This window comes from Salminus brasiliensis, chromosome 20, assembly GCF_030463535.1.
Source record: "Salminus brasiliensis chromosome 20, fSalBra1.hap2, whole genome shotgun sequence".
Taxonomy (NCBI): domain Eukaryota; kingdom Metazoa; phylum Chordata; class Actinopteri; order Characiformes; family Bryconidae; genus Salminus; species Salminus brasiliensis.
Genome location: NC_132897.1, coordinates 3037465 through 3061395, shown reverse-complemented (window position 1 = coordinate 3061395; position 23931 = coordinate 3037465). Strand labels below are relative to the sequence as shown.

Genomic DNA, 23931 nt, shown 5'->3' with positions numbered 1-23931 from the left:
ATCCAATACTTTTGGGATGAGTTATGGACTTAACTCATTGTTGCTAAACACCATCAAATCCTCACAGCAATGCTCACTTCAAAATCTAGTAGAGAGCCTTCTTCCCTGGACAATAGAGATTACAGTTACTCCAACAAAAGCAGGATCAGCTCTTTTTAACACCCTTGATTTCATAAGAAGCAGTGAATGAGTAGGTGTCCCAATACTTTTGTCCATATATATGTAGATATACTATAGCACAGTTTAATAAACAGTTATTATATTATAAACATTTGATCAAATGTATAACTAACGGCAACACTGGTGTGAGGATGGGCGCAGTCGGATCATGGTAGGCAGTGCCGGATTGAGCAGTGTGTGGGAGTGGATGGGTGGGGAGTAGGGTCAGCTGTGGTGGGCAGTCAAGGCTGGTGGCCCGTGGCTATGAGTTTTTGTGTATGTGTTTATGCATATATGTCTGCGTGTGTGTGTGTGTGTGTGTGTGTGTGTGTGTGTGTGTGCCTCTAGCTGGATTGAAGTTTAGAATAATAATAAGAGCTCGTCGGTAGGCTGGTGTTTGTCTGTCAGTCAAAAACACATTAAAGTAAACACTGGGGATGATAGCGACTATACTCTAAATGTAAATGAAGCGAAAGAGGGCGAGAGAGAGAAAAAGAGAGAGAGAAAGAGAGATATTCGACCCACCGAGTAACAGTGTATGCTCAAAAAAGTATTCGGACACTAGCTTCTGTGCTTTAAGGCCAGGGTTACACTGACACTGTATGGGAGTTCCCCCCATTACCAACAATCACAATCGACAGCCAATGAAATTTCAGCACGAAAAGCTGAAGTTGCCATCCTATTGGTCTGTCTACTTGTCACACTGATGTTGAAGAGGTCTCCAAATAACCAATAGAATTGGACGCCCTGCAGCAGCCATCATTATGAGGGCCTATAGAGGGGTGTAAAGCTCCCCAGCCACCCCTCTGTAGCCACCCCTCTATTGTGAAGGCAGTGGCGCTGCCGTCTCTGGAGTGGTGGAGCTCCATCCAACACCATTGGACCTTTTTGGGGGACACCCAGAACTCATCACCCAACCTTGATCTGTTGGATTTGTGATGGCTGAATGCAATCAAATCCTCACGCCAATGTTCCAATTAGTGTGGAGGACTGTCACCGCAGCACGGGTTGGGGGGAGGTTGGGGGGATTCTCTATTAATACCCTTGATTTCAGATTTCAGATTGATGCACTTGATGCTCTCCTCTCTTAAGTGTAGGCTCCCTACGGAGTCAGGACTTAGTAAATAGGACTTAGGACTTTTTGAAATCACAGCTTGCAGGATCTTTTTATAGCAGCTGAAAGGCTTTCGGTTCTTCCAGCTGGATGTTTTTCACACTCTTATTTGCAGCACGCCTCTAGTTCTGGCTGTAGCGGCCCTGTGGTCCGTCTAGGGTTCTACGGCATGTGCGGAATCCACAGGACAGCTGTAGCAGACACACACTTGCTATCTGGTCAAACCCAGAATGGTGGCTAAACGTGAAAGCAAGCCGTGATGTACACAGTATTTTGTTTTCCTTTCAGCGTCATATAAAAGTGTGCACTTTAAGGAAGGCCTTGGAGCTTGAGGCAGGGATTGGGACAGAGCCAAAGTGGGTCATTAGCTTGAGAGTTTACACCCAGCTATCAAAATCAGCACATAAAAATAAAGCTCTTTGGGGAGGGAAGTATTTTTTTCTGTCATACAGGTTTAATATGACCTGGAGCTGTATTTCAGAGTGGGTAAAGGCCATCATAATCTTTTCAGAAGCTGGAACTCACAGTCTGTAAAAAATGACTAACTCATTAGGACATTAGAAATGTGTAATTTAGTACAGTACAGTAGTTGAGTTAGGCTGTGATGCAGAACACATTCTGTGATACTGTACCCATACGGAAACTGTACTATAGTGAAAGTACGGGACTGTATCCCAATGTAACTCAATTAAATAGCTGAAACTGTACTATAGTGAAAGTATGGTACTGTATCCCAATCTAACTCAATTAAAAGAGCTGAAAATGTACTATAGTGAAAGTACGGTACTGTATCCCAATCTAACTCAATTAAAAGAGCTGAAACTGTACTATAGTGAAAGTATGGTACTGTATCCCAATCTAACTCAATTAAAAGAGCAGAAACTGTACTATAGTGAAAGTATGGGACTGTATCTCAATCTAACTCAATTAAAAGAGCTGAAACTGTACTATAGTGAAAGTATGGTACTGTATCCCAATCTAACTCAATTAAAGAGCAGAAACTGTACTATAGTGAAAGTATGGTACTGTATCCCAATCTAACACAATTAAAGAGCTGAAACTGTACTATAGTGAAAGTATGGTACTGTATCCCAATCTAACTCAATTAAAGAGCTGAAACTGTACTATAGTGAAAGTATGGTACTGTATCTCAATCTAACTCAATTAAAGAGCTGAAACTGTACTATAGTGAAAGTATGGTACTGTATCCCAATCTAACTCAATTAAAGAGCTGAAACTGTACTATAGTGAAAGTATGGTACTGTATCCCAATCTAACTCAATTAAAGAGCTGAAACTGTACTATAGTGAAAGTATGGTACTGTATCTCAATCTAACTCAATTAAAGAGCTGAAACTGTACTATAGTGAAAGTATGGTACTGTATCCCAATCTAACTCAATTAAAGAGCTGAAACTGTACTATAGTGAAAGTATGGTACTGTATCCCAATCTAACTCAATTAAAGAGCTGAAACTGTACTATAGTGAAAGTATGGTACTGTATCCCAATCTAACTCAATTAAAGAGCTGAAACTGTACTATAGTGAAAGTATGGTACTGTATCTCAATCTAACTCAATTAAAGAGCTGAAACTGTACTATAGTGAAAGTATGGTACTGTATCCCAATCTAACTCAATTAAAGAGCTGAAACTGTACTATAGTGAAAGTATGGTACTGTATCCCAATCTAACACAATTAAAGAGCTGAAACTGTACTATAGTGAAAGTATGGTACTGTATCCCAATCTAACTCAATTAAAGAGCTGAAACTGTACTATAGTGAAAGTATGGTACTGTATCTCAATCTAACTCAATTAAAGAGCTGAAACTGTACTATAGTGAAAGTATGGTACTGTATCCCAATCTAACTCAATTAAAGAGCTGAAACTGTACTATAGTGAAAGTATGGTACTGTATCCCAATCTAACTCAATTAAAGAGCTGAAACTGTACTATAGTGAAAGTATGGTACTGTATCTCAATCTAACTCAATTAAAGAGCTGAAACTGTACTATAGTGAAAGTATGGTACTGTATCCCAATCTAACTCAATTAAAGAGCTGAAACTGTACTATAGTGAAAGTATGGTACTGTATCCCAATCTAACACAATTAAAGAGCTGAAACTGTACTATAGTGAAAGTATGGTACTGTATCCCAATCTAACTCAATTAAAAGAGCTGAAACTGTACTATAGTGAAAGTATGGTACTGTATCTCAATCTAACTCAATTAAAGAGCTGAAACTGTACTATAGTAAAAGTATGGTACTGTATCTCAATCTAACTCAATTAAAGAGCTGAAACTGTACTATAGTGAAAGTATGGTACTGTATCCCAATCTAACTCAATTAAAGAGCTGAAACTGTACTATAGTGAAAGTATGGTACTAATTCAGTTGTTCTCTGTCTGTCAGAATTCCGATCATTTCACCCTGAACAGCGCCGACCTGGAGGACGGGAAGGGAAAATGCCCCTATGACCCTGCCAAGGGACACACTGGTCTCATTGTGGGTGAGTCGTGTGTGTATGTTTGGATCCCATGTCTTGCACAAGTCTAGCCATGCAGTTCTAACAGTGTGTGTGTGTGTGTGTGTGTTATTTATTTATGTTATCTCATAACACACATGCCTGAGAGAGTGTATGAGAGTTCTGTATGATGTATCTTTTATTTGAGGCTGTGTGTATGCGTGTGTGTGTGTGTGTGTGTGTGTGTGTGTGTGTGTGTGTGAGTGTGTGAGTGTGTGAGTGTGTGTGTGTGTGTGTGTGTGCGAGTGTGTGTGTGTTCTAACCTCTCCTCTGTGCTGCAGATAAGGAGCTGTACTCTGCCACCCTGAATAACTTCCTGGGCACGGAGCCGGTCATCCTGCGCAATCTCGGTCAGCAGCACTACAGCATGAAGAGCGAATATCTACAAGCCTGGCTCAACGGTACACACACACACGCACTTTTGGCCTCCACCTAGTGTTAAAGGTGAACAGACACATGTGTGATACATACACACACACAAAGGAGTGACTGTGTCTGAATAAGCATGAAAGTGAAACCCGAACCCTACCAATACCCGCAAGTTTGAGGCCCGACCCAATTTGGCTGGACCGGTACTGGTCAGTATGAAACATGGACCCGACCCAAACACTGAAGCACAGACGTAAAGGATCGCAGCACATCAGCAGCACTCAATCTCACAGTCAGCAAACCAGAGTGATTCACGTGATTCATTGATTCACTGTCTCTGTTTCAGTAATGACCCTAACTCAGTACGAACCCTGATTCACTGTCTGTGTTTCAGTATTGAATCTTGATTCACTGATTCACTGTCTGTGTTTCAGTATTGAATCTTGATTCACTGATTCACTGTCTGTGTTTCAGTATTGAATCTTGAGTCACTGATTCACTGTCTGTGTTTCAGTATTGAATCTTGATTCACTGATTCACTGTCTGTGTTTCAGTATTGAATCTTGAGTCACTGATTCATTGTCTGTGTTTCAGTATTGAATCTTGATTCACTGATTCATTGTCTGTGTTTCAGTATTGAATCTTGATTCACTGATTGCAGTAAGAAACCTTGATCCACAGATTCACTTAATGTGTTAATGTAGTATTGAATCTTGATTCACTATCTGTGTTTCAGTATTTACATTGATTCACTGATTCACTGGCTGTGTCAGTAATGAACCCTGATTCACCGATTCACTGTCTGTGTTTCAGTAATGAACCCTGATTCACTTAATGTCATTCAGTAATGAACCCTGATTCACCGATTCACTGGCTGCGTTTCAGTAATGAACCCTGATTCATTGATTCACTGTCTGTGTTTCAGTAATGAACCTTAATTCACTGATTCAGTGTCTGTGTTTCAGTAATGAACCATGATTCACTTCAGTGTTCTTCGTTCTGCTTCATCTTGGGTTTCGTTTTTTTCTCTTCTGCTTTTAGAACCGAACTTTGTGGGTTCTGCGCTGGTGAGAGAGAGCAGGAACAGCCGGGAGGGAGACGACGATAAGATTTATTTTTTCTTCAGTGAGAGAGCAGTGGAGCTGGACTGTGATGGAGACCTAACTGTAGCCCGCGTGGCACGAGTGTGCAAGGTGAACACACACACACACACACACACACACACACACACACACACACAAACACACATACACACTTTTTCATGGTGTTAAGTCCTACACATAATATGTTATATATACATATAAATATACACAGTCATATCAAAACATTATGACCACCCCTGCTTTGGAATGAACTCTGCCCATTCCATCAGCTCAACTTCCCATAATGCAGCACTGTGTGGGTCTCTGTGTCAGTCCCATCTAGTCCTCCTGTGTCTTCATCAATGCTCAGGACCCTACAGGACTGACCACCACAGAGCAGACAGAGCAGACTGCAGTATTTGGGTGGTGGGTCATTCTCAGCACTGCGGTGCCGCTGCGTCCCATGTGTTAATAAGGTGTCTCCTACGTGTTCTCCGTCAGGGTGACCTGGGCGGGACGCGGACCCTGCAGAAGAAGTGGACAACGTTCCAGAAAGCTCGGCTGGTCTGCTCCATCCCGGAGCGCCACATTACCTTCAATAACCTGCGGGCCGTCTTCACTCTGCCCGCAGCTGATTGGAGGAGCACCACGTTCTACGGGCTTTTTCACGCCCAATGGTGAGACACTGCGTCAGCACAGGCCACGCCCACTTCTGCTGAGAGATCTACGCTGGATTCTCTGCTAGATTCTTCCTCCCTCCCTCCCTCCCTCAGCCTCTGTCCACCTCTCCACTCTCTCCCCTAGCCTCTCGCGCTGCTCTCTCGCTGATGTAGTTGTGAAAGTCACTCTGTCCTCAGTATTTATAAGTGTGTGACAGTGCCAAACACCCAGCCGCGCCCACCTCCCCACTGTAGGAAAGGTTGATGTGTAATTATGATCACAATGACACTCTCATACTGTAATTCAGCAGCCCGCAATGGCCCAGTCATTTACACACACACACACACTCTCTCTCCCTCTCTCTCTCTCTCTTTCTCTCTCTCTCTCTGTTTCAGTGTCTCTCTCTCAGTGCAGTTCAGCAGTGCTTTCACATACTCTGATCAGCCCTAACATTAGCACCAGTGACAGGAGAAGTTGTGGAAGGTGTAAAAGCAGGAACAATGGTCAAGCGTAGGAATCTGAGACACTTAAGAACCAAACGGTGATGTTCTAGACAATGACTGGGTCATCAGACGTCTCCAAAACATCAGGCAGGTCTTCTGGGGCTTTCCCCCTGGTATGCAGTGGTCAGTATTGACCCAAAAAAGCTTCAAGAAAGGACAACCAGAGAACCAGGGAAAGGGTCTTGGGGACCAAAGACTCGCTGTCATGTCTCTTGTGGCGGCACAAGGGGGACCTGCATAATATTATGCTGGTGGTCTTAATGTTATGGCTGGTTGGTGCCGATTAGATGACTTAAAGGATCTGCAGGGACCGACATTAGTCTTGGTGCCAGATAGCACAGGACACCATAGCACAGGACAAGAGGTCTTGTGGAGTGCATCCCTCGAATGGTCAGATCTGTTGTGGCGGCACAAGGGGTGCTAATGTTATGGCTGGTCGGTGTGTACATATACCTTTTATTTATATATATATATATAAAAGTGGACCGATAGAAACAGTCCAATAATACATCAATTAAAATCCCATTTAATTACTATTGTTAATGATATTATGAGTGAGTTACAAATAAAATAAAAAAAATTAATAAGAAATATTTACAAAATTAAATATCTCTCTGTCTCTCTCTCTCTCTCTCGCTCTGTCAGGGGGGACGTGGACGTGTCTGCCGTGTGCCAGTACCAGATAGCGGAGGTGAAGAGCGTGTTCGAGGGCCCGTATAAGGAGTACCGTGAGTCATCTCAGAGATGGGGGCAATACATGGGCACCGTGCCTAGGCCCCGTCCTGGAGCGGTAAGAGCCAAATCATGACTCAGCACTTTCAGCCAAAAATCTTCAGCCAGTTTCATATTTCATCCAGTGAAATTAAACCGTTTGAGAAGAATCTTAACTTTATTCAGATTGATTAATTTAGTTGATTAAATTGATTAATAAAAAGTTATTGATACAATTATTGATGCTCATGGAGGCCCCGCCTCACAACTTACAGGGCTTAAAAGATCTGCCGCTAACGTAAGTCTTGGTGCCAGATACCACAGGACACTTTCAGAGGTCTTGCGGGGTCCATGCCTCGAATGGTGATCTGATCTGTTGTGGCGGCACAAAGGGGGCATACTCAATATTGGGCGGGTGGTGTTAATGTTATGGCTGATCGGTGTATGTAAAGGAGTGGGTAGTATATATGGATATAGCTCGTTTCCATATACAGCTTGTTTTACTCTACTATATATATATATATATATCTTTTGAAAGTGCTAGCGCCCCCTACTGGCTCTGGCAGGAAAATAAAAATATGCAATAAAAAAGTTTCAGTCTGATTTAAGTTCAGTCTGTTTTGTTCTTGTTTGCCGCAACATAAACAATCAGATTGGATGTTGGATAGCTACAGGAAGTACAGCAAATGTGTGTTTACAAACTTTATGATTTGGGATCACGCATTAAACCGTGTGCTGTTCCCGGAAAATAAACAGATTAGAGCTCATGCATTTTAACATCCCTGAGGAGTTCAGGCTGAGCCTAACAGTCTGTTTACTTTTTGAACAAGGCTTAATACAGGACAGCCAATCCAAAAAAACAAAAAGCTCATTTACACACATCAGCCTTAAAGGCACAGGACACCTTCAGAGGTCTTGTGGAGTTCATCCCTCGAATGGTCAGATCTGTTGTGGAGGCACAATTTATATAAATATAGGGACTACTATCTTTTTACAATGACTTCCATTAAAAGGTATGAAGGTTTTTGAAAGTTTAGAGATATATATAATGTATATAGGTATATGTGTGACTATATTACGATCTAGTATATAACAATATTTCAATATTTGTCATTATTTTTAATATTTTCAAGATTTTTAAAAAGCCAGCTGTCCTCTATACCCTGTTTAATTGTCATGAAAAGTGGACCGATACAAATGGGACGATCAGTTAAAATTCCATTTATTTACTATTGTTAATGATATAATGAGTGATATTGCTCTCATTACTTAATATGTTACAAATAAAATACAAAAAATTAATAATAATTTAATTTAATAAAATTCAATATTTTCAGTAGTTTCAGGAGTTCAGGCTGAGCCTAACAGTCTGTTTACTTTTTGAACAAGGCTTAATACAGGACAGCCAATCCAAAAAAAACAAAAAGCTCATTTACACACATCAGCCTTAAAGGTACAGCCCCCCCAAAAATGGCCTGATTAACTGTGCTACAGCTGTTTGTGGTGCATAAACTCACACAGGCATTAGAAGTATAGTCCTGGTGCCAGATAGCACAGGACACCTTCAGAGGTCTTGTGGAGTGCATCCCTCGAATGGTCAGATCTGTTGTGGCGGCACAAGGGGTGCTAATGTTATGGCTGATATATATATATATATATATATACATACATAAATATAGGGACTACTATCTTTTTACAATGACTTCCATTAAAAGGTATGAAGGTTTTTGAGAGTTTAGAGATATATATAATGTATATAGGTATATGTGTGACTATATTACAATATAGTATATAACAATATTTCAATATTTCAGTAGTTTCAGGAGTTCAAGCTGAGCCTAACAGTCTGTTTACTTTTTGAACAAAGCTTAATACAGGACAGCCAATCCAAAAAAAACAAAAATCTCATTTACACACATCAGCCTTAAAGGCACAGCCCTCCAAAATGGCCTGATTAACTGTGCTACAGGCATTAGAAGTGGATATTAAAAGGTCAGGCAAATCCTATGGGCCCTTTAATGTAAGGAGGATGGGAACTGTTCACTTATCAACACACAGGGCTTCTAAACAAATCCTCAGATCTTCTATTCCGCTGTCCGATAAGATCTGATTACACAGTGTTGTATTACAGAGTTCAGGACTCTGTTTAACTGGATAACGAATCTCTTCCTCTGCTGCCTCCTGTCTCCCTCTTCTCTTCTTTCTCTGTCCCCTTTTTAATTCTTTGTCCTCCAGTGCATCACGAACTTTGACCGGGAGAATGGCTATAACAGCTCGCTGCAGCTGCCCGACGCCACGCTGAACTTTGCTAAGAAGCACCCTCTGATGGAGCTGAGGGCAGAGTCACACCCCCTGCTGCTCACCAAGGGAATTAACTTCACTCGGCTGGCTGTGGACAGAGTGAACGCCCTGGACCAGAGAGCCTACAGCATGATCTTCATCGGAACAGGTACGCATTGATGGATGGGTGGATGTTCAGATGAACACATATAAAGATGGATGGATGGATGGATGGATGGATGGATGGATATAAAGATGGATGTGTGGGTGGATGGATGGATTGATGGATGGATATAAAGATGGATGGGTGGATATAAAGATGGGTGGATGGATATAAAGATGAATGGGTGGATATAAAGATGGATGGATGGATGAATGGATATAAAGATGCATGGGTGGATATAAAGATGGATGGGTGGATGAATGGATATAAAGATGAATGGATGGATATAAAGGTGGATATAAAGATGGATGGATAGATGAATATAAAGATGGATGGATGGATGGGTGGATGGATATAAAGATGGATGGGTGGATAAAAAGATGGATGGATGGGTGGATGGATATAAAGATGGATGGGTGGATATAAAGATGGATGGGTGGATGGATATAAAGATGGATGGGTGGATATAAAGATGGATGGATGGATGGATGGATATAAAGATGGATGGGTGGATATAAAGATGGATGGATAGATGAATATAAAGATGGATATAAAGATGGATGGATGGATGGATATAAAGATGGATGGGTGGATGGATATAAAGATGGATGGGTAGATATAAAGATGGATGGATGGATATAAAGATGGATGGATGGATGGGTGGATGGATATAAAGATGGATGGGTGGATATAAAGATGGATGGATGGATGGATGGATGGATATAAAGATGGATGGGTGGATATAAAGATGGATGGGTGGATATAAAGATGGATGGGTGGATATAAAGATGGATGAGTGGATTTAAAGATGGATGGATAGATGAATATAAAGATGGATATAAAGATGGATGGATGGATGGGTGGATGGATATAAAGATGGATGGGTAGATATAAAGATGGATGGATGAATGGATATAAAGATGGATGGATGGATGGATATAAAGATGGATGGATGGATATAAAGATGGATGGATGGATATAAAGATGGATGGGTGGATATAAAGATGGATGGATGGATATAAAGATGGATGAGTGGATATAAATATGGATGGATGGATATAAAGATGGGTGGATGGATATAAAGATGGATGAATGGATGGATATAAAGATGGGTGGATGGATATAAAGATGGATGGGTGGATATAAAGATGGATGGATGGATATAAAGATGGATGAGTGGATATAAATATGGATGGATGGATATAAAGATGAATGGGTGGATATAAATATGGATGGATGGATATAAAGATGGGTGGATGGATGGATTGATGGATGGATATAAAGATGGATGGGTGGATATAAAGATGGGTGGATGGATGAATGGATATAAAGATGCATGGGTGGATGAATGGATATAAAGATGAATGGATGGATATAAAGGTGGATATAAAGATGGATGGATAGATGAATATAAAGATGGATGGATGGATGGGTGGATGGATATAAAGATGGATGGGTGGATATAAAGATGGATGGATGGATGGATGGATATAAAGATGGATGGGTGGATATAAAGATGGATGGATGGATGGATGGATATAAAGATGGATGGGTGGATGGATATAAAGATGGATGGGTGGATATAAAGATGGATGGATGGATGGATGGATATAAAGATGGATGGGTGGATATAAAGATGGATGAGTGGATTTAAAGATGGATGGATAGATGAATATAAAGATGGATATAAAGATGGATGGATGGATGGGTGGATGGATATAAAGATGGATGGGTAGATATAAAGATGGATGGATGGATGGATATAAAGATGGATGGATGGATGGATATAAAGATGGATGGGTGGATATAAAGATGGATGGATGGATATAAAGATGGATGAGTGGATATAAATATGGATGGATGGATATAAAGATGGGTGGATGGATATAAAGATGGATGAATGGATGGATATAAAGATGGGTGGATGGATATAAAGATGGATGGGTGGATATAAAGATGGATGGATGGATATAAAGATGGATGAGTGGATATAAATATGGATGGATGGATATAAAGATGAATGGGTGGATATATGGATGGATGGATATAAAGATGGATGAGTGGATATAAATATGGATGGATGGATATAAAGATGGGTGGATGGATATAAAGATGGATGGCTGGATATAAAGATGGATGGGTGGATGGATATAAAGATGGATGGATGGATATAAAGATGGATGGCTGGATATAAAGATGGATGGGTGGATGGATATAAAGATGGGTGGATGGATATAAAGATGGATGGGTGGATATAAATATGGATGGATGGATGGATATAAAGATGGATGGATGGATATAAAGATGGATGGCTGGATATAAAGATGGATGGGTGGATGGATATAAAGATGGATGAATGGATGGATATAAAGATGGGTGGATGGATATAAAGATGGATGAGTGGATATAAATATGGATGGATGGATGGATATAAAGATGGATGGATGGATGGATGGATATAAAGATGGATGGGTGGATATAAAGATGGATGGATGGATGGATGGATATAAAGATGGATGGGTGGATGGATATAAAGATGGATGGGTGGATATAAAGATGGATGGATGGATGGATGGATATAAAGATGGATGGGTGGATATAAAGATGGATGAGTGGATTTAAAGATGGATGGATAGATGAATATAAAGATGGATATAAAGATGGATGGATGGATGGGTGGATGGATATAAAGATGGATGGGTAGATATAAAGATGGATGGATGGATGGATATAAAGATGGATGGATGGATGGATATAAAGATGGATGGGTGGATATAAAGATGGATGGATGGATATAAAGATGGATGAGTGGATATAAATATGGATGGATGGATATAAAGATGGGTGGATGGATATAAAGATGGATGAATGGATGGATATAAAGATGGGTGGATGGATATAAAGATGGATGGGTGGATATAAAGATGGATGGATGGATATAAAGATGGATGAGTGGATATAAATATGGATGGATGGATATAAAGATGAATGGGTGGATATATGGATGGATGGATATAAAGATGGATGAGTGGATATAAATATGGATGGATGGATATAAAGATGGGTGGATGGATATAAAGATGGATGGCTGGATATAAAGATGGATGGGTGGATGGATATAAAGATGGATGGATGGATATAAAGATGGATGGCTGGATATAAAGATGGATGGGTGGATGGATATAAAGATGGGTGGATGGATATAAAGATGGATGGGTGGATATAAATATGGATGGATGGATGGATATAAAGATGGATGGATGGATATAAAGATGGATGGCTGGATATAAAGATGGATGGGTGGATGGATATAAAGATGGATGAATGGATGGATATAAAGATGGGTGGATGGATATAAAGATGGATGAGTGGATATAAATATGGATGGATGGATGGATATAAAGATGGATGGATGGATGGCTGGATATAAAGATGGATGGGTGGATGGATATAAAGATGGGTGGATGGATATAAAGATGGGTGGATTTATATTAAGATGAATGAATATAAAGAATGAAGAGTCAGGAAGATGTATAAATAGATGGGTGGAGGTATGGATACAAGAACGAATGGTTGGATGTAGAGGAAGAATTGATCGATTGATGGCCATTGATGAGGTGGAATGAAGGAATGGATGGATACGAAAAATGATGGATAGGTAGAGGGACGAAGGGAGTGATGCCAGCCAGCCAGTCACCGGGAGCTGTTCAGATTCAGTGCCGGGGCGTGGGTGGAGGCTCTACGCTTGAAGGAGCAGGGCTGTAAATTCTGCCTTTTCCCATTCAGCAGTTGTTCGATTGACTAGAAAAAATGCTGATGGAAACCTTGCATTTGAAAGCCAATCCTCCCCCAAAATTGGAGGGCCGATTCTACAGCCGGGGATCCGTTTCCCTGGAAATATCGTTGCATAGGAACAGACACCAGGATGAATGAGTTACACAGAACGAGCGGGTGGAGAGGTATGGATGAATTTGTAAGCAGTGTAGGGAGACGTCGTGTAACCTGGGCTTATTGCAGTGTTTTCCTGCTTGGATGGATTGATGGATGCTTTGCTTTATGGGAATGCAGATAGTTTCCATAGCAACAAAAAAAGTGCTGGACACTTTAAAAATCAGTACTTTTGAAGACAATAATTAATAAAGTAATAAAGCTAATGCCCCTCTATAGCCCACGCCTGGGATTAGCTGACATGGTACCTATAGGTTCATGCTTAACAGCTCCAGACAGTCCTATTCTATTGGCAGTACTTCTCTACTACAGAGACTAGACAAGCTGTGTGTGTGCATTTGCACATTTGTGTCAGCAGTGCTTAAAGTAGCTGAATGCATTTATTAGAAGGGGTGTCCACAAACTTTTTTTTTGTTTGTTTGAACCATCAGAGCCACCTCTCTGATGCTCTGGGGCTGATCACACTTTTGGCTCTAACCATGCATGTTGGACACACACACACACACACACACACACACACAAACACACAAACACACACACACACTCTGCCAGGGCCACCCGTACCTGACTGTGAATAAAGCATTTTCACTTTAGCATTCAGCTCAGTTGGACTAGCTCAGCATGACTGATATTGAGTCCCTGACACTCTCTCTACCTCTCTCTCTACCTCTCTCTCTCTCTCTCTCTCTCTCTATCTGTCTCCATCTGTCTCCCTCGCTTTTCTTCTCTTTGTTTCTCTCCTCTCTCGTCCTCTCACTCTCTCTCCACTGAGATTGAGTCTGACATTCTCGCATGCTCTCGCGCTCACTCTCTTACTCTTTCGTTCTCGGTCTTTGAGATTGAGTCTGGTACACTCTACCTCTCTCTTATCTCACTCTCCGCTGGCAGTCTGACAGTCCCTCTCTCTCTCTCTCTCTCTCTCTCTCACTCTCTCTCTCTCACTTTATCTCCTCCCTCTCTCTCTCTCTCTCTCTCTCTCTCTCTCTCTCACTTCACCTCCTCTCTCTCTCTCTCTCTCTCTCTCTCTCTCACTTTATCTCCTCCCTCATTCTCTCTCTCTCTCTCTCTCTCTCTCTCTCACTTCACCTCCTCTCTCTCTCTCTCTCTCTCTCTCTCTCACTTTATCTCCTCCCTCATTCTCTCTCTCTCTCTCTCTCACTCTCTCTCTCTCACTTTATCTCCTCCCTCTCTCTCTCTCTCTCTTTCTCTCTCTCACTTCACCTCCTCTCTCTCTCTCTCTCTCTCTCTCTCTCTCCCTCTCTCTCTCTCACTTCACCTCCTCTCTCTCTCTCTCTCTCTCTCTCTCTCTCTCTCTCTCTCTCTCTCTCTCTCTCTCACTTCACCTCCTCTCTCTCTCTCTCTCTCTCTCTCTCTCTCTCTCTCTCTCCACTGGCATTAACACTCTACCTCCCTCGTTTCTCTCCACTGAGATTGAGTTTGTCTCTCATGCAGCCTCTCGCTCTATTTTCACTGAGATTGAGTCTAACACTACCTCTCTCTCTCTCTCTCTCTCTCTCTCTCTCTCTCTCTCTCTCTCTCTCTCTCCACTGGCATTGAGTCTGACACGCTCTGCCCTGCTGCCCTCTCCTTTTTTTCCTCACTCCTGCACTCTCTCTCTCTCTCTCTCTTTTGCTCTCTCTCGCCCTCTCTCTCTCTCTCTTTTGCTCGCTCTATCACTCTCTCTCTCTTTTGCTCTCGCTCTCTCTCTCTCTTTTGCTCGCTCTCTCTCTCGCTCTCTCTCTCTTTTGCGCTCTCTCTCTCACTCTCTCTCGCTCTCTCTCTCGCTCTCTCTCTCGCTCTCTCTCTCTCTTTTGCTCTCTCTCTCTCTCTCTCTCTCGCTCTCTCTCTTTTGCCCTCTCTCTTTCTCGCTCTCTCTCTCTCTTTTGCTCTCTCTCGCTCTCTCTCTTTTGCTCTCTCTCTCTCTCACTCTGACGCATTCTCATTCTTCTGTCTCTTTCTCTCCTTCTCTTCTAGACTGCTGTGCTTTAGAGCTCCTCATACAGCGCTGCCAGTAGACACACACACACACACACACACACACACACACACAGAGACACACACACACACAGAGAGAGAGACACACACACACACAGACACAGAGACATACTGCCAATTGGACTGGATGGTTGATTACCCATTGAATGAGGAGGGAGCACCTGAAGCAGAGAGAGGGATCTGTGCTGTGTGTGTGTGTGTGTGTGTGTGTGTGTGTGTGTGACCTTTATTCACCAGTAAGTCACATTTGTATTGGGGACACAGTGCTGATTGAAGTGTGTACATTTTATATATGGGATATATTATTACAGGTACACATATACACACACACACACACACACTCACACACACACACACACACACACACACAGGCGTTTGGTCTCAGTACCAGCTGGGTCTGATGTAATTGAGCAGGAGTGAATGTGTGTAACCTTGTACTCAGTGACGGAGCTACAGCCGACACTGATGTTCCACTAATGGACCTTCTGTCCTCTCTCTCCTCCTCTCTCTCCTCCTCTCTCTCTCCTCCTCTCTCTCTCCTCTCTCTCTCCTCTCTCTCTCCTCCTCTCTCTCCTCTCTTCTCCTCTCCTCTACTCACTCTCTCCTCCTCTATCTCTCCTCCTCTCTCTCTCCTCCTCTCTCTCTCCTCCTCTATCTCTCCTCCTCTCTCTCTCCTCCTCTATCTCTCCTCTCTCTACTCCTCTCTCTCTCCTCATCTCTCTCTCCTCCTCTATCCTCCTTCTTTCTCCTCCTCTCTCTCTCCTCCTCTATCCTCTTTCTCTCTCTCCTCCTCTCTCTCTCCTCCTCTATCTCTCCTCTCTCTACTCCTCTCTCTCCTCCTCTCTCTCTCCTCCTCTATCTCTCCTCTCTCTACTCCTCTCTCTCCTCCTCTCTCTCTCCTCCTCTATCTCTCCTCTCTCTACTCCTCTCTCTCTACTCCTCTCTCTCTCCTCTCTCTACTCCTCTCTCCTCCTCTCTCTTCTCTTTTCTACTCCTCTCTCTCCGCTCTCTACTATTTACTCTCTTATCTCCTCTTCTCTTACCTCTCCTCTCCTCTACTCCTCTCTCCTCCTCTCTCTCTCCTCTCTCTCTCCTCTCTCTCTCCTCCTCTATCTCTCCTCTCTCTACTCCTCTCTCTCTCCTCATCTCTCTCTCCTCTTCTATCCTCCTCTATCCTCCTTCTTTCTCCTCTACTCTCTCTCTCCTCCTCTATCTCTCCTCTCTCTACTCCTCTCTCTCTCTCCTCTCTCTACTCCTCTCTCTCTCCTCCTCTCTCTCTCCTCCTCTATCTCTCCTCTCTCTACTCCTCTCTCTCTACTCCTCTCTCTCTCCTCTCTCTCCTCCTCTCTCTCTTCTCTTTTCTACTCCTCTCTCTCCGCTCTCTACTATTTACTCTCTTATCTCCTCTTCTCTCTCCTCTCCTCTCCTCTACTCCTCTCTCCTCCTCTCTCTCTCCTCCTCTCCTTTCTTCTCTTCTCCTCCTCTCTCTCATCTCTTTTCCTCTCCACTTTCACTTCATCTCTCCTCCACTTTCCTCTTCTTCACCTTCAGCTTCTCCTCTCTGACTCCATGTTTAGGTTCCCTCCTGGATCCATGTCTTCTATCTGACCTCTGTTGTGCTCGTAACCTCATATACACCGCCTCTGTCGTTTATCTTGTAGCGGACGGCTGGCTGCAGCGTGTGGTCATCCTGGGGTCAGAAGCTTATGTGATCGAGGAGATCCAGCTGTTTGATTTGCCGCAGCCAGTGGACAGCCTGACCATTTCACACAGCAAGGTAACACACACACTCAGATAGAGATACACAGCGACACACACACACACAAGCTACACAATCTGTTATTTGTTATTATAACATCGGCCAGCTCTGATCGTCCTGACCAATCACAGTGCTTCTCTGGATATTCGGGTAACAGTGTAAGACAAGCGTCTGATGATGCTGCAGTTAGTCAAACACTTGACGACTACCCCAGTGAAAGCACACACACACACACACAGCTAGCAGCAGTGAGAGTGTGTGTGTGCTGTTTCAGGATAGATCCGTTATCGGATCTGATCGGATCGGATTCACCCCCCCCCCCCCCCCCCCAACACCTCTGATATTCCACCCCGGATTTTCTGCTGATATCAGCCCGATATTTGCACCCATCCATACTGATACACCACCCCTGAGTCCAGCATGCATTTTTATAAAGAGCTCATACCACAGAAAACCCCACCCTACACTACATTTGTCCAAATGTTTGTGGACAGCCCTTCTAATATATGCATTCTTTAGCTACTTTAAGTGGCACCCATAGCTGCTAATGCCACAGCTGCCTAATGCCAGGCTTGGGCTAGATGCGGTATAAAGCCCGTGGAAGAACCTCTCTGGAGTTCTCTGGAAAGATGATGGTGCTCCATCCAGTACTTTTGGGGATGACGAGGTGGGGTGCTGATCGTCTCACATCCTGACCTCACTCTAAAAAAAAAAGTAGAGACAGTAGAGACACTCTTTTTTTAATACCCTTGATTTCAGAAGACACAGTGAATAAGCATGTGTCCCAATACTTTTGTCCATTTAGTGTATATGGAAGCTTGTTTAATACAAAGGGGATGAGAGCCCTTCAGTCCACTACAAGGGCCCCACAATCACAGTATGTTAGCAGTGTAACGACAGCGCTAGTGACCGTCCATCACACACACTCACACTCATACAGGTGCTCGCACAGATTAGCTATTGTTTAGACCCACATTTACACACACACACACTCCACACACACTCCACACACACTGACACTTTAATGCCTCTGACTCTCTGATCCTTATCCAATCTCATCAGGCTCTGCTGTGTCGGCCTGTCGTCGCTAACCAGCTTTGCTGAAAGTGGAACCGGCAGCGGAAAAGCAGATTGTGTTTAGAGCCGAAAATGATCATCCCATTATTTCCTCTTCTGAGCATTATTTCTCTCCCTCTCTCTCTCTCTCTCTCTCTGTAGAAGTATTTATATATAGGCTCTCGGTCGGAGGTTCTGCAACTGCCCTTGGCTAACTGTAGTCGGTATCAGTCCCAGCCGGACTGCCTGCTGTCCAGAGATCCATACTGTGCCTGGGACAGCGAGGGACGCGCCTGTGTTCGCATCGACCTCCATCGCGGGTACATACACACACACACACACACACTTTCTCTCCACTGGTTCTATCACTCACACTATCGCCACCTGGCCTCTATGACCCTCCGTACTTGTACAGCTTTTTCTCCTTCTTTCTCTTCATCTCTGCTTCCCTCCTAATCTACACGCCTCCTCTCCTCATTCTGTCCTTCACTCTTCTCCTCCTTTCTCTCCGGTCTCCTCTCAGTGTCTCGTCTCTTTTCTTCTTATTACTCCCTTTTTTCTCTTTGGTTGATTCTCTTTTCTCTCTTCTCTTCTCTTCTGTCCTCCTGATCTCTTTAGTTTTATTCTTTCATTCTCTTTTCCTCTTTACTCTTCTCCTCCCTTTTCTCTTCTTTTCTTCTAATTTCTTTGGATTTATTATCGTCTCCTTTCCTCTCATCTCCTCTCTACTTCTATTCTTCTATTTTCTTCTCTTCTCCTCTCATCTTCTCTCCTCTCTTCTCCTCTCCTCTCATCTCCTCTCTTCTCTTCTCTTCTCCTCTCCTCCTCTCTTCTCCTCTCCTCTCATCTCCTCCCTTCTCTTCTCTTCTCCTCTCATCTCCTCCCTTCTCTTCTCTTCTCCTCTCCTCTCATCTCCTCTCTTCTCCTCTCATCTCCTCTCCTCTCATCTCCTCTCCTCCCTTCTCTTCTCTTCTCTTCTCCTCCTCTCCCATCTTCTCATCTCCTCTCTTTTCTTCTCTTCTCCTCTCCTCCTCTCTTCTCCTCTCCTCTCATCTTCTCTCTTCTCTTCTCTCCTCCTCTCCCATCTTCTCTTCTCCTCTCTTCTCCTCTCTTCTCCTCTCTTCTCTTCTCTTCTCTTTTCCTCTCTTCTCCTCTCATCTCCTCTCTTCTCTTCTCCTCTCTTCTCTCCTCCTCTCCCATCTTCTCTTCTCTTCTCTTCTCTCCTCCTCTCCCATCTTCTCTTCTCTTCTCTTCTCTTCTCCTCTCTTCTCTCCTCCTCTCCCCTCATCTCTTCTCTTCTCTCCTCCTCTCCCATCTTCTCTTCTCCTCTCTTCTCTTCTCCTCTCTTCTCTTCTCTTCTCCTCTCTTCTCTCCTCCTCTCCCATCTTCTCTTCTCTTCTCTCCTCCTCTCCCATCTTCTCTTCTCTTCTCTCCTCCTCTCTCATCTTCTCTCTTCTCTTCTCTCCTCCTCTCCCATCTTCTCTTCTCCTCTCTTCTCTTCTCCTCTCTTCTCCTCTCTTCTCCTCTCATCTCCTCTCTTCTCTTCTCCTCTCTTCTCTCCTCCTCTCCCATCTTCTCTTCTCTTCTCTCCTCCTCTCCCATCTTCTCTTCTCTTCTCTTCTCTTCTCCTCTCTTCTCTCCTCCTCTCCCCTCTTCTCTTCTCTTCTCTCCTCCTCTCCGATCTTCTCTTCTCCTCTCTTCTCTTCTCCTCTCTTCTCTTCTCTTCTCCTCTCTTCTCTCCTCCTCTCCCATCTTCTCTTCTCTTCTCTCCTCCTCTCCCATCTTCTCTTCTCTTCTCTTCTCTCCTCCTCTCCCATCTTCTCTTCTCTTCTCTCCTCCTCTCCCCTCTTCTCTTCTCTTCTCTCCTCCTCTCCCATCTTCTCTTCTCCTCTCTTCTCTTCTCCTCTCTTCTCTTCTCTTCTCCTCTCTTCTCTCCTCCTCTCCCATCTTCTCTTCTCCTCTCTTCTCTTCTCCTCTCATCTCCTCTCTTCTCTTCTCCTCTTTTCTCTCCTCTCTTCTCCTCTCTTCTCCTCTCTTCTCTTCTCTTCTCTTCTCCTCTCTTTTCTCCACTCTTCTCTTCTCCACCCTTCTCCCCCTTCTCTTCTTCTCTTCTCCTCTTTTCCTTTCTTCCCTACTTCTACTCTTTCCTCCTCTATTTTCTCCTCCTGTCTTTTCCTCTCTCCTCCTCTTTGCTCCTCTTTTCTCCGAATTAATAAATCTTCAGATTTATTCTCTTCTCCTGTTTCTCGCCTCATCTCTTCTCTTTCCTCTTCCCTTCTCTCTTTCTCGTCTCTCCTTCTCTCTTATTTCTCTGATCGTCTGGCCCTTACCACCCTCTATATTGCATGAATACATCCCACTCCTCTTCTCCTCACTTTTCCTTCTCCCTCTCTTCTTTGATCTTCTCTTCATCATTTCATCATCATGCTCCTCTTCTCTACGCCAGCCTTGTCTATGATTTAACTGCTGTCACTGTGGTCATCGGTGTGTGTGTGTGTGTGTGTGTGTGTGTGTGTGTGTGTGTTTTTGACACCTCATCAGTATCTGTATCTCCCCCCGCAGGTCCATGTCCACACTCACTCAGGACCTCATGCTGGACAGGTTTAAAGCCAAAGCCAAATTTGAAAAGCCCGTCTCCATCCCCAGCCCTGGTGAGCTCCTACTGCCCCCTGGTGGCCACACTGAACTGTCATTGCCCCTGTGAATGCCCAATATAATGCACTGGATACTTAAAGTTTGAGAATATTAGTATTGTCATATATACACACACAATATGTCCAAATGTTTGTGGACACCCCTCCTACTATATGTATTCAGCTACTTTAAGTTGCACCCATTGCTGACACAGATGTGCAAATGCACACATACACACACAGCTTGTCTAGTCTCTGTAGAGAAGTACTGCCAATCATGAACCTATTGGACCATGCTGCCTCAAGCCAGGCGTGGGCTAGAGGGGGGTGTAAAGCCCCCCAGCATTGAGCTGTAGAGCAGTGGAAGAACTGCGTTCTCTGAAATGATGGTGGTGATGCTCCATCCAGTACTTCTGTGTTGGGATGAGTTGGGGAGTTGGGCATGAACTTTGGTGATCATCAACCAACATCCTGACCTCACTAATGCTCTTGTCGATGGATGCAATCAAATCCTCACAGCAATGCTCCTTCAAAATCTAGTAGAAAGCCTTTTTCCCTGGACATTAGAGACAGTTACTCCAACAAAAGCAGGAGCATCTCTTTTTAATACTCTTAATTTCAGAAGAAACAGTGAATGAGCAGGTGTCCCAATACTTTTGTCCAATTGTACTGAATTATACTGTTGTTGTACTGAAACACATCTCTCCTCCGTTTCCAGAACATTCCAGGTTGCGGAACGTGACTGTAGTCGTGGGGTCGGACCTGGTCCTGCCGTGCCAGCTCGTGTCCAATCTGGCTCAGCCGTCCTGGGTCCTGAATGACCGGGAGCTGACCCTGTCTGCTGATGAGGAGTCTGCGGGGCCTCGCTTTGATCGGGCCCTCCGTGCCCTCGTGGTCCCGCAGGCCGGAGCCCTCCAGGCTGGACGCTACGTCTGCTTCTCCGAAGAGCAAGGGGTGAAGTTCCAGACAGAGCGCTACCAGGTCTGCATTGATAATGAGGTTCTCTGAAGTTCTGGGAAGAAAGATAGATGATTTTTAGAGTTACATTTCCTGTGAACTATTAGGCTCCGCCCACAAATGCATTTTTTGCTATCCGCATGGTAACCACGGAAACCATGGAACAGCTCTCAAACGTGCGTTTGATGATATATCTTCAATGCACGTTTTGCAGCTCCACCCTAATCCAATTGTCCTCCTTCCAGGTGGCGGTGGTGGCCAGCGCGCCAGTCTTCATGGAAGCCCGAGCTCCGGACGCCAGCATGGGCCTTTTCTGGGTTTTGGTGATCACTCTTGGCGCCGCCTGCCTGCTGCTGCTGATCGTCGCCCTCTACCTGCGCAGGAGGCTGAAGCTGGCTCTGGGCAAAGGGGCCGAGATGAAGCCTCTGGAGAGCACCCTGGTGTACCCCATCACGCTGCCCAAGGAGCCGCCCACCTTCGTGCCCAGCAAGATGGCCAACGACGAGGACCGCTTCTGGGAGACCGGCGCTAACTACTACTACTCGGACGGCTCTCTGAAGATCGTGCCGGGTCACGCCATGTGTCCTACAGCCAGCTCGTCTTCGCCCAGCGCCATCCCGGGCCAGCCCCTGCACTCTCCCAGCCGGCTGAGCCTCACCAACATCCGCGGGTCCACCTCCAACGGCTACGTCCGGCTCAACCTGAGCACGGCTGGGGAGGAGAGGCCGGAGGGCAACGGAGGAATCGGCGGAGGCCGTGGAGGAGTAGGAGGAGGAGTGGGTGGAGGTGGAGGTGGAGGTTTGGGCTTGAGCGGCCGAGAGAACGAGTACTCCAGCCCCTTTAAAGAGGAACTTAGGAGGACCCTGCAGCAAAGGAACGTGCTGCCGGACGCCAACCCCGAAGAGTCCAGCGTGTAAAAGGTCGCAAGGTGGCCCTAAAACAACCTCGCCTACCTCCCTCCTCCATGGAGAACCATCTTTGATCTTTCTCTGTCTTCTCTTGTTCTCTCGCTCTCTCTCGCTCTCTCCATTCCACCCATTCTTGCTCTCTCTCTCTCTCTCTCTCTCTCTCTCTCTCTTTCTCTATGTCTCTCTCTCTCTGCGGACCACTTGTCCAGGATATAGTTTTTTAGTTGACCTTCTCGGCGCTAGTTAGTTGCTCCGGCACACAAGCTTCCCGGCTCTGTATCATTGAATTTTAATCCTGACGTGACGGCAGGTCCGCGTCCGACCCAGGCGGAGGAAGCCACTCGGCGGTACAGCTCGGCGACTGGACAGCGGAGCCTGACGCAGCTTCCAGGCCACCTAACAGGATACATGGGCTTTGTTGTTTGGCGTTCGGGGCGGGCGGGGTGGGGGCGGGGTGGGGTGGGGGTACACAGCTTTTCTGGTTCCACCAGGCGACGGGACCACTGGTTCACTTCTGGAGAGGAGGGCGTGAGAAAAACCCATCTCCCAACTCATGGGAACTCGTGGGGACAAATCAGAATCACTTTGCGCTAGACGACAATCATGCTTTTCTCTCGGAGGAGAAAGTGTGAAAACGAAGCGAGGGCTGCGAAACGATATGAAGGGAGCTGTGCAAGAAGGTAGGAGCGGACAGACGCTAACGCTGGAGGATCTACCGGACCTTTTGCACGGCCCGGTTTAGGACTTCTTCCTCATGTTGTCTTTTTCTCTCCGAATGTCTTGAGACTCAAAAGCACTAATATATTGTGATGTTGTTTGTAATTTAAATACTTTTACTCTTCGATTTTTCTCTTTTTTTGTTTTTTTGTCTCCGGCGGATCCATTTTCGGGTTTCTTTCGGTTGGTTTTGAGTCGGAATGTAAAAAGAGAACGGCTCGTTGCTCACTGTCCCCAAACCGGACCTTGATTTCACACCCACTGCATCGAAAGACTAAGGGCGGAACAGCCTGGGGAGGAAACTGTATATCATGACTGTACTGGATGTTTCAACAAGTGCATTATAGTGTGAGTGAGTGAGTGAGTGTGTGTGTGAGTGAGTGAGTGAGTGTGTG

General features: G+C 44.5%; 1 protein-coding gene across 2 annotated transcripts in view; it reads left to right on the top strand.

Moving 5' to 3' along the window:
• The window catches only part of sema4c (sema domain, immunoglobulin domain (Ig), transmembrane domain (TM) and short cytoplasmic domain, (semaphorin) 4C), a 97464-nt gene extending 74218 nt beyond the window's left edge, over window positions 1–23246 (top strand). For both annotated transcript variants that reach the window (XM_072665046.1, XM_072665047.1), the window contains exons 6-16: window positions 3684–3780; window positions 4077–4196; window positions 5206–5357; window positions 5748–5923; window positions 7055–7199; window positions 9356–9569; window positions 17168–17283; window positions 18484–18641; window positions 20884–20972; window positions 21673–21935; window positions 22157–23246. In XM_072665046.1, the coding sequence (XP_072521147.1) occupies window positions 3684–3780; window positions 4077–4196; window positions 5206–5357; window positions 5748–5923; window positions 7055–7199; window positions 9356–9569; window positions 17168–17283; window positions 18484–18641; window positions 20884–20972; window positions 21673–21935; window positions 22157–22828 (2202 nt within the window). In that variant the 3' untranslated portion in view covers window positions 22829–23246. The remainder of the gene's footprint in view (window positions 1–3683; window positions 3781–4076; window positions 4197–5205; window positions 5358–5747; window positions 5924–7054; window positions 7200–9355; window positions 9570–17167; window positions 17284–18483; window positions 18642–20883; window positions 20973–21672; window positions 21936–22156) is intronic.
• Window positions 23247–23931: the final 685 nt, after the last annotated feature.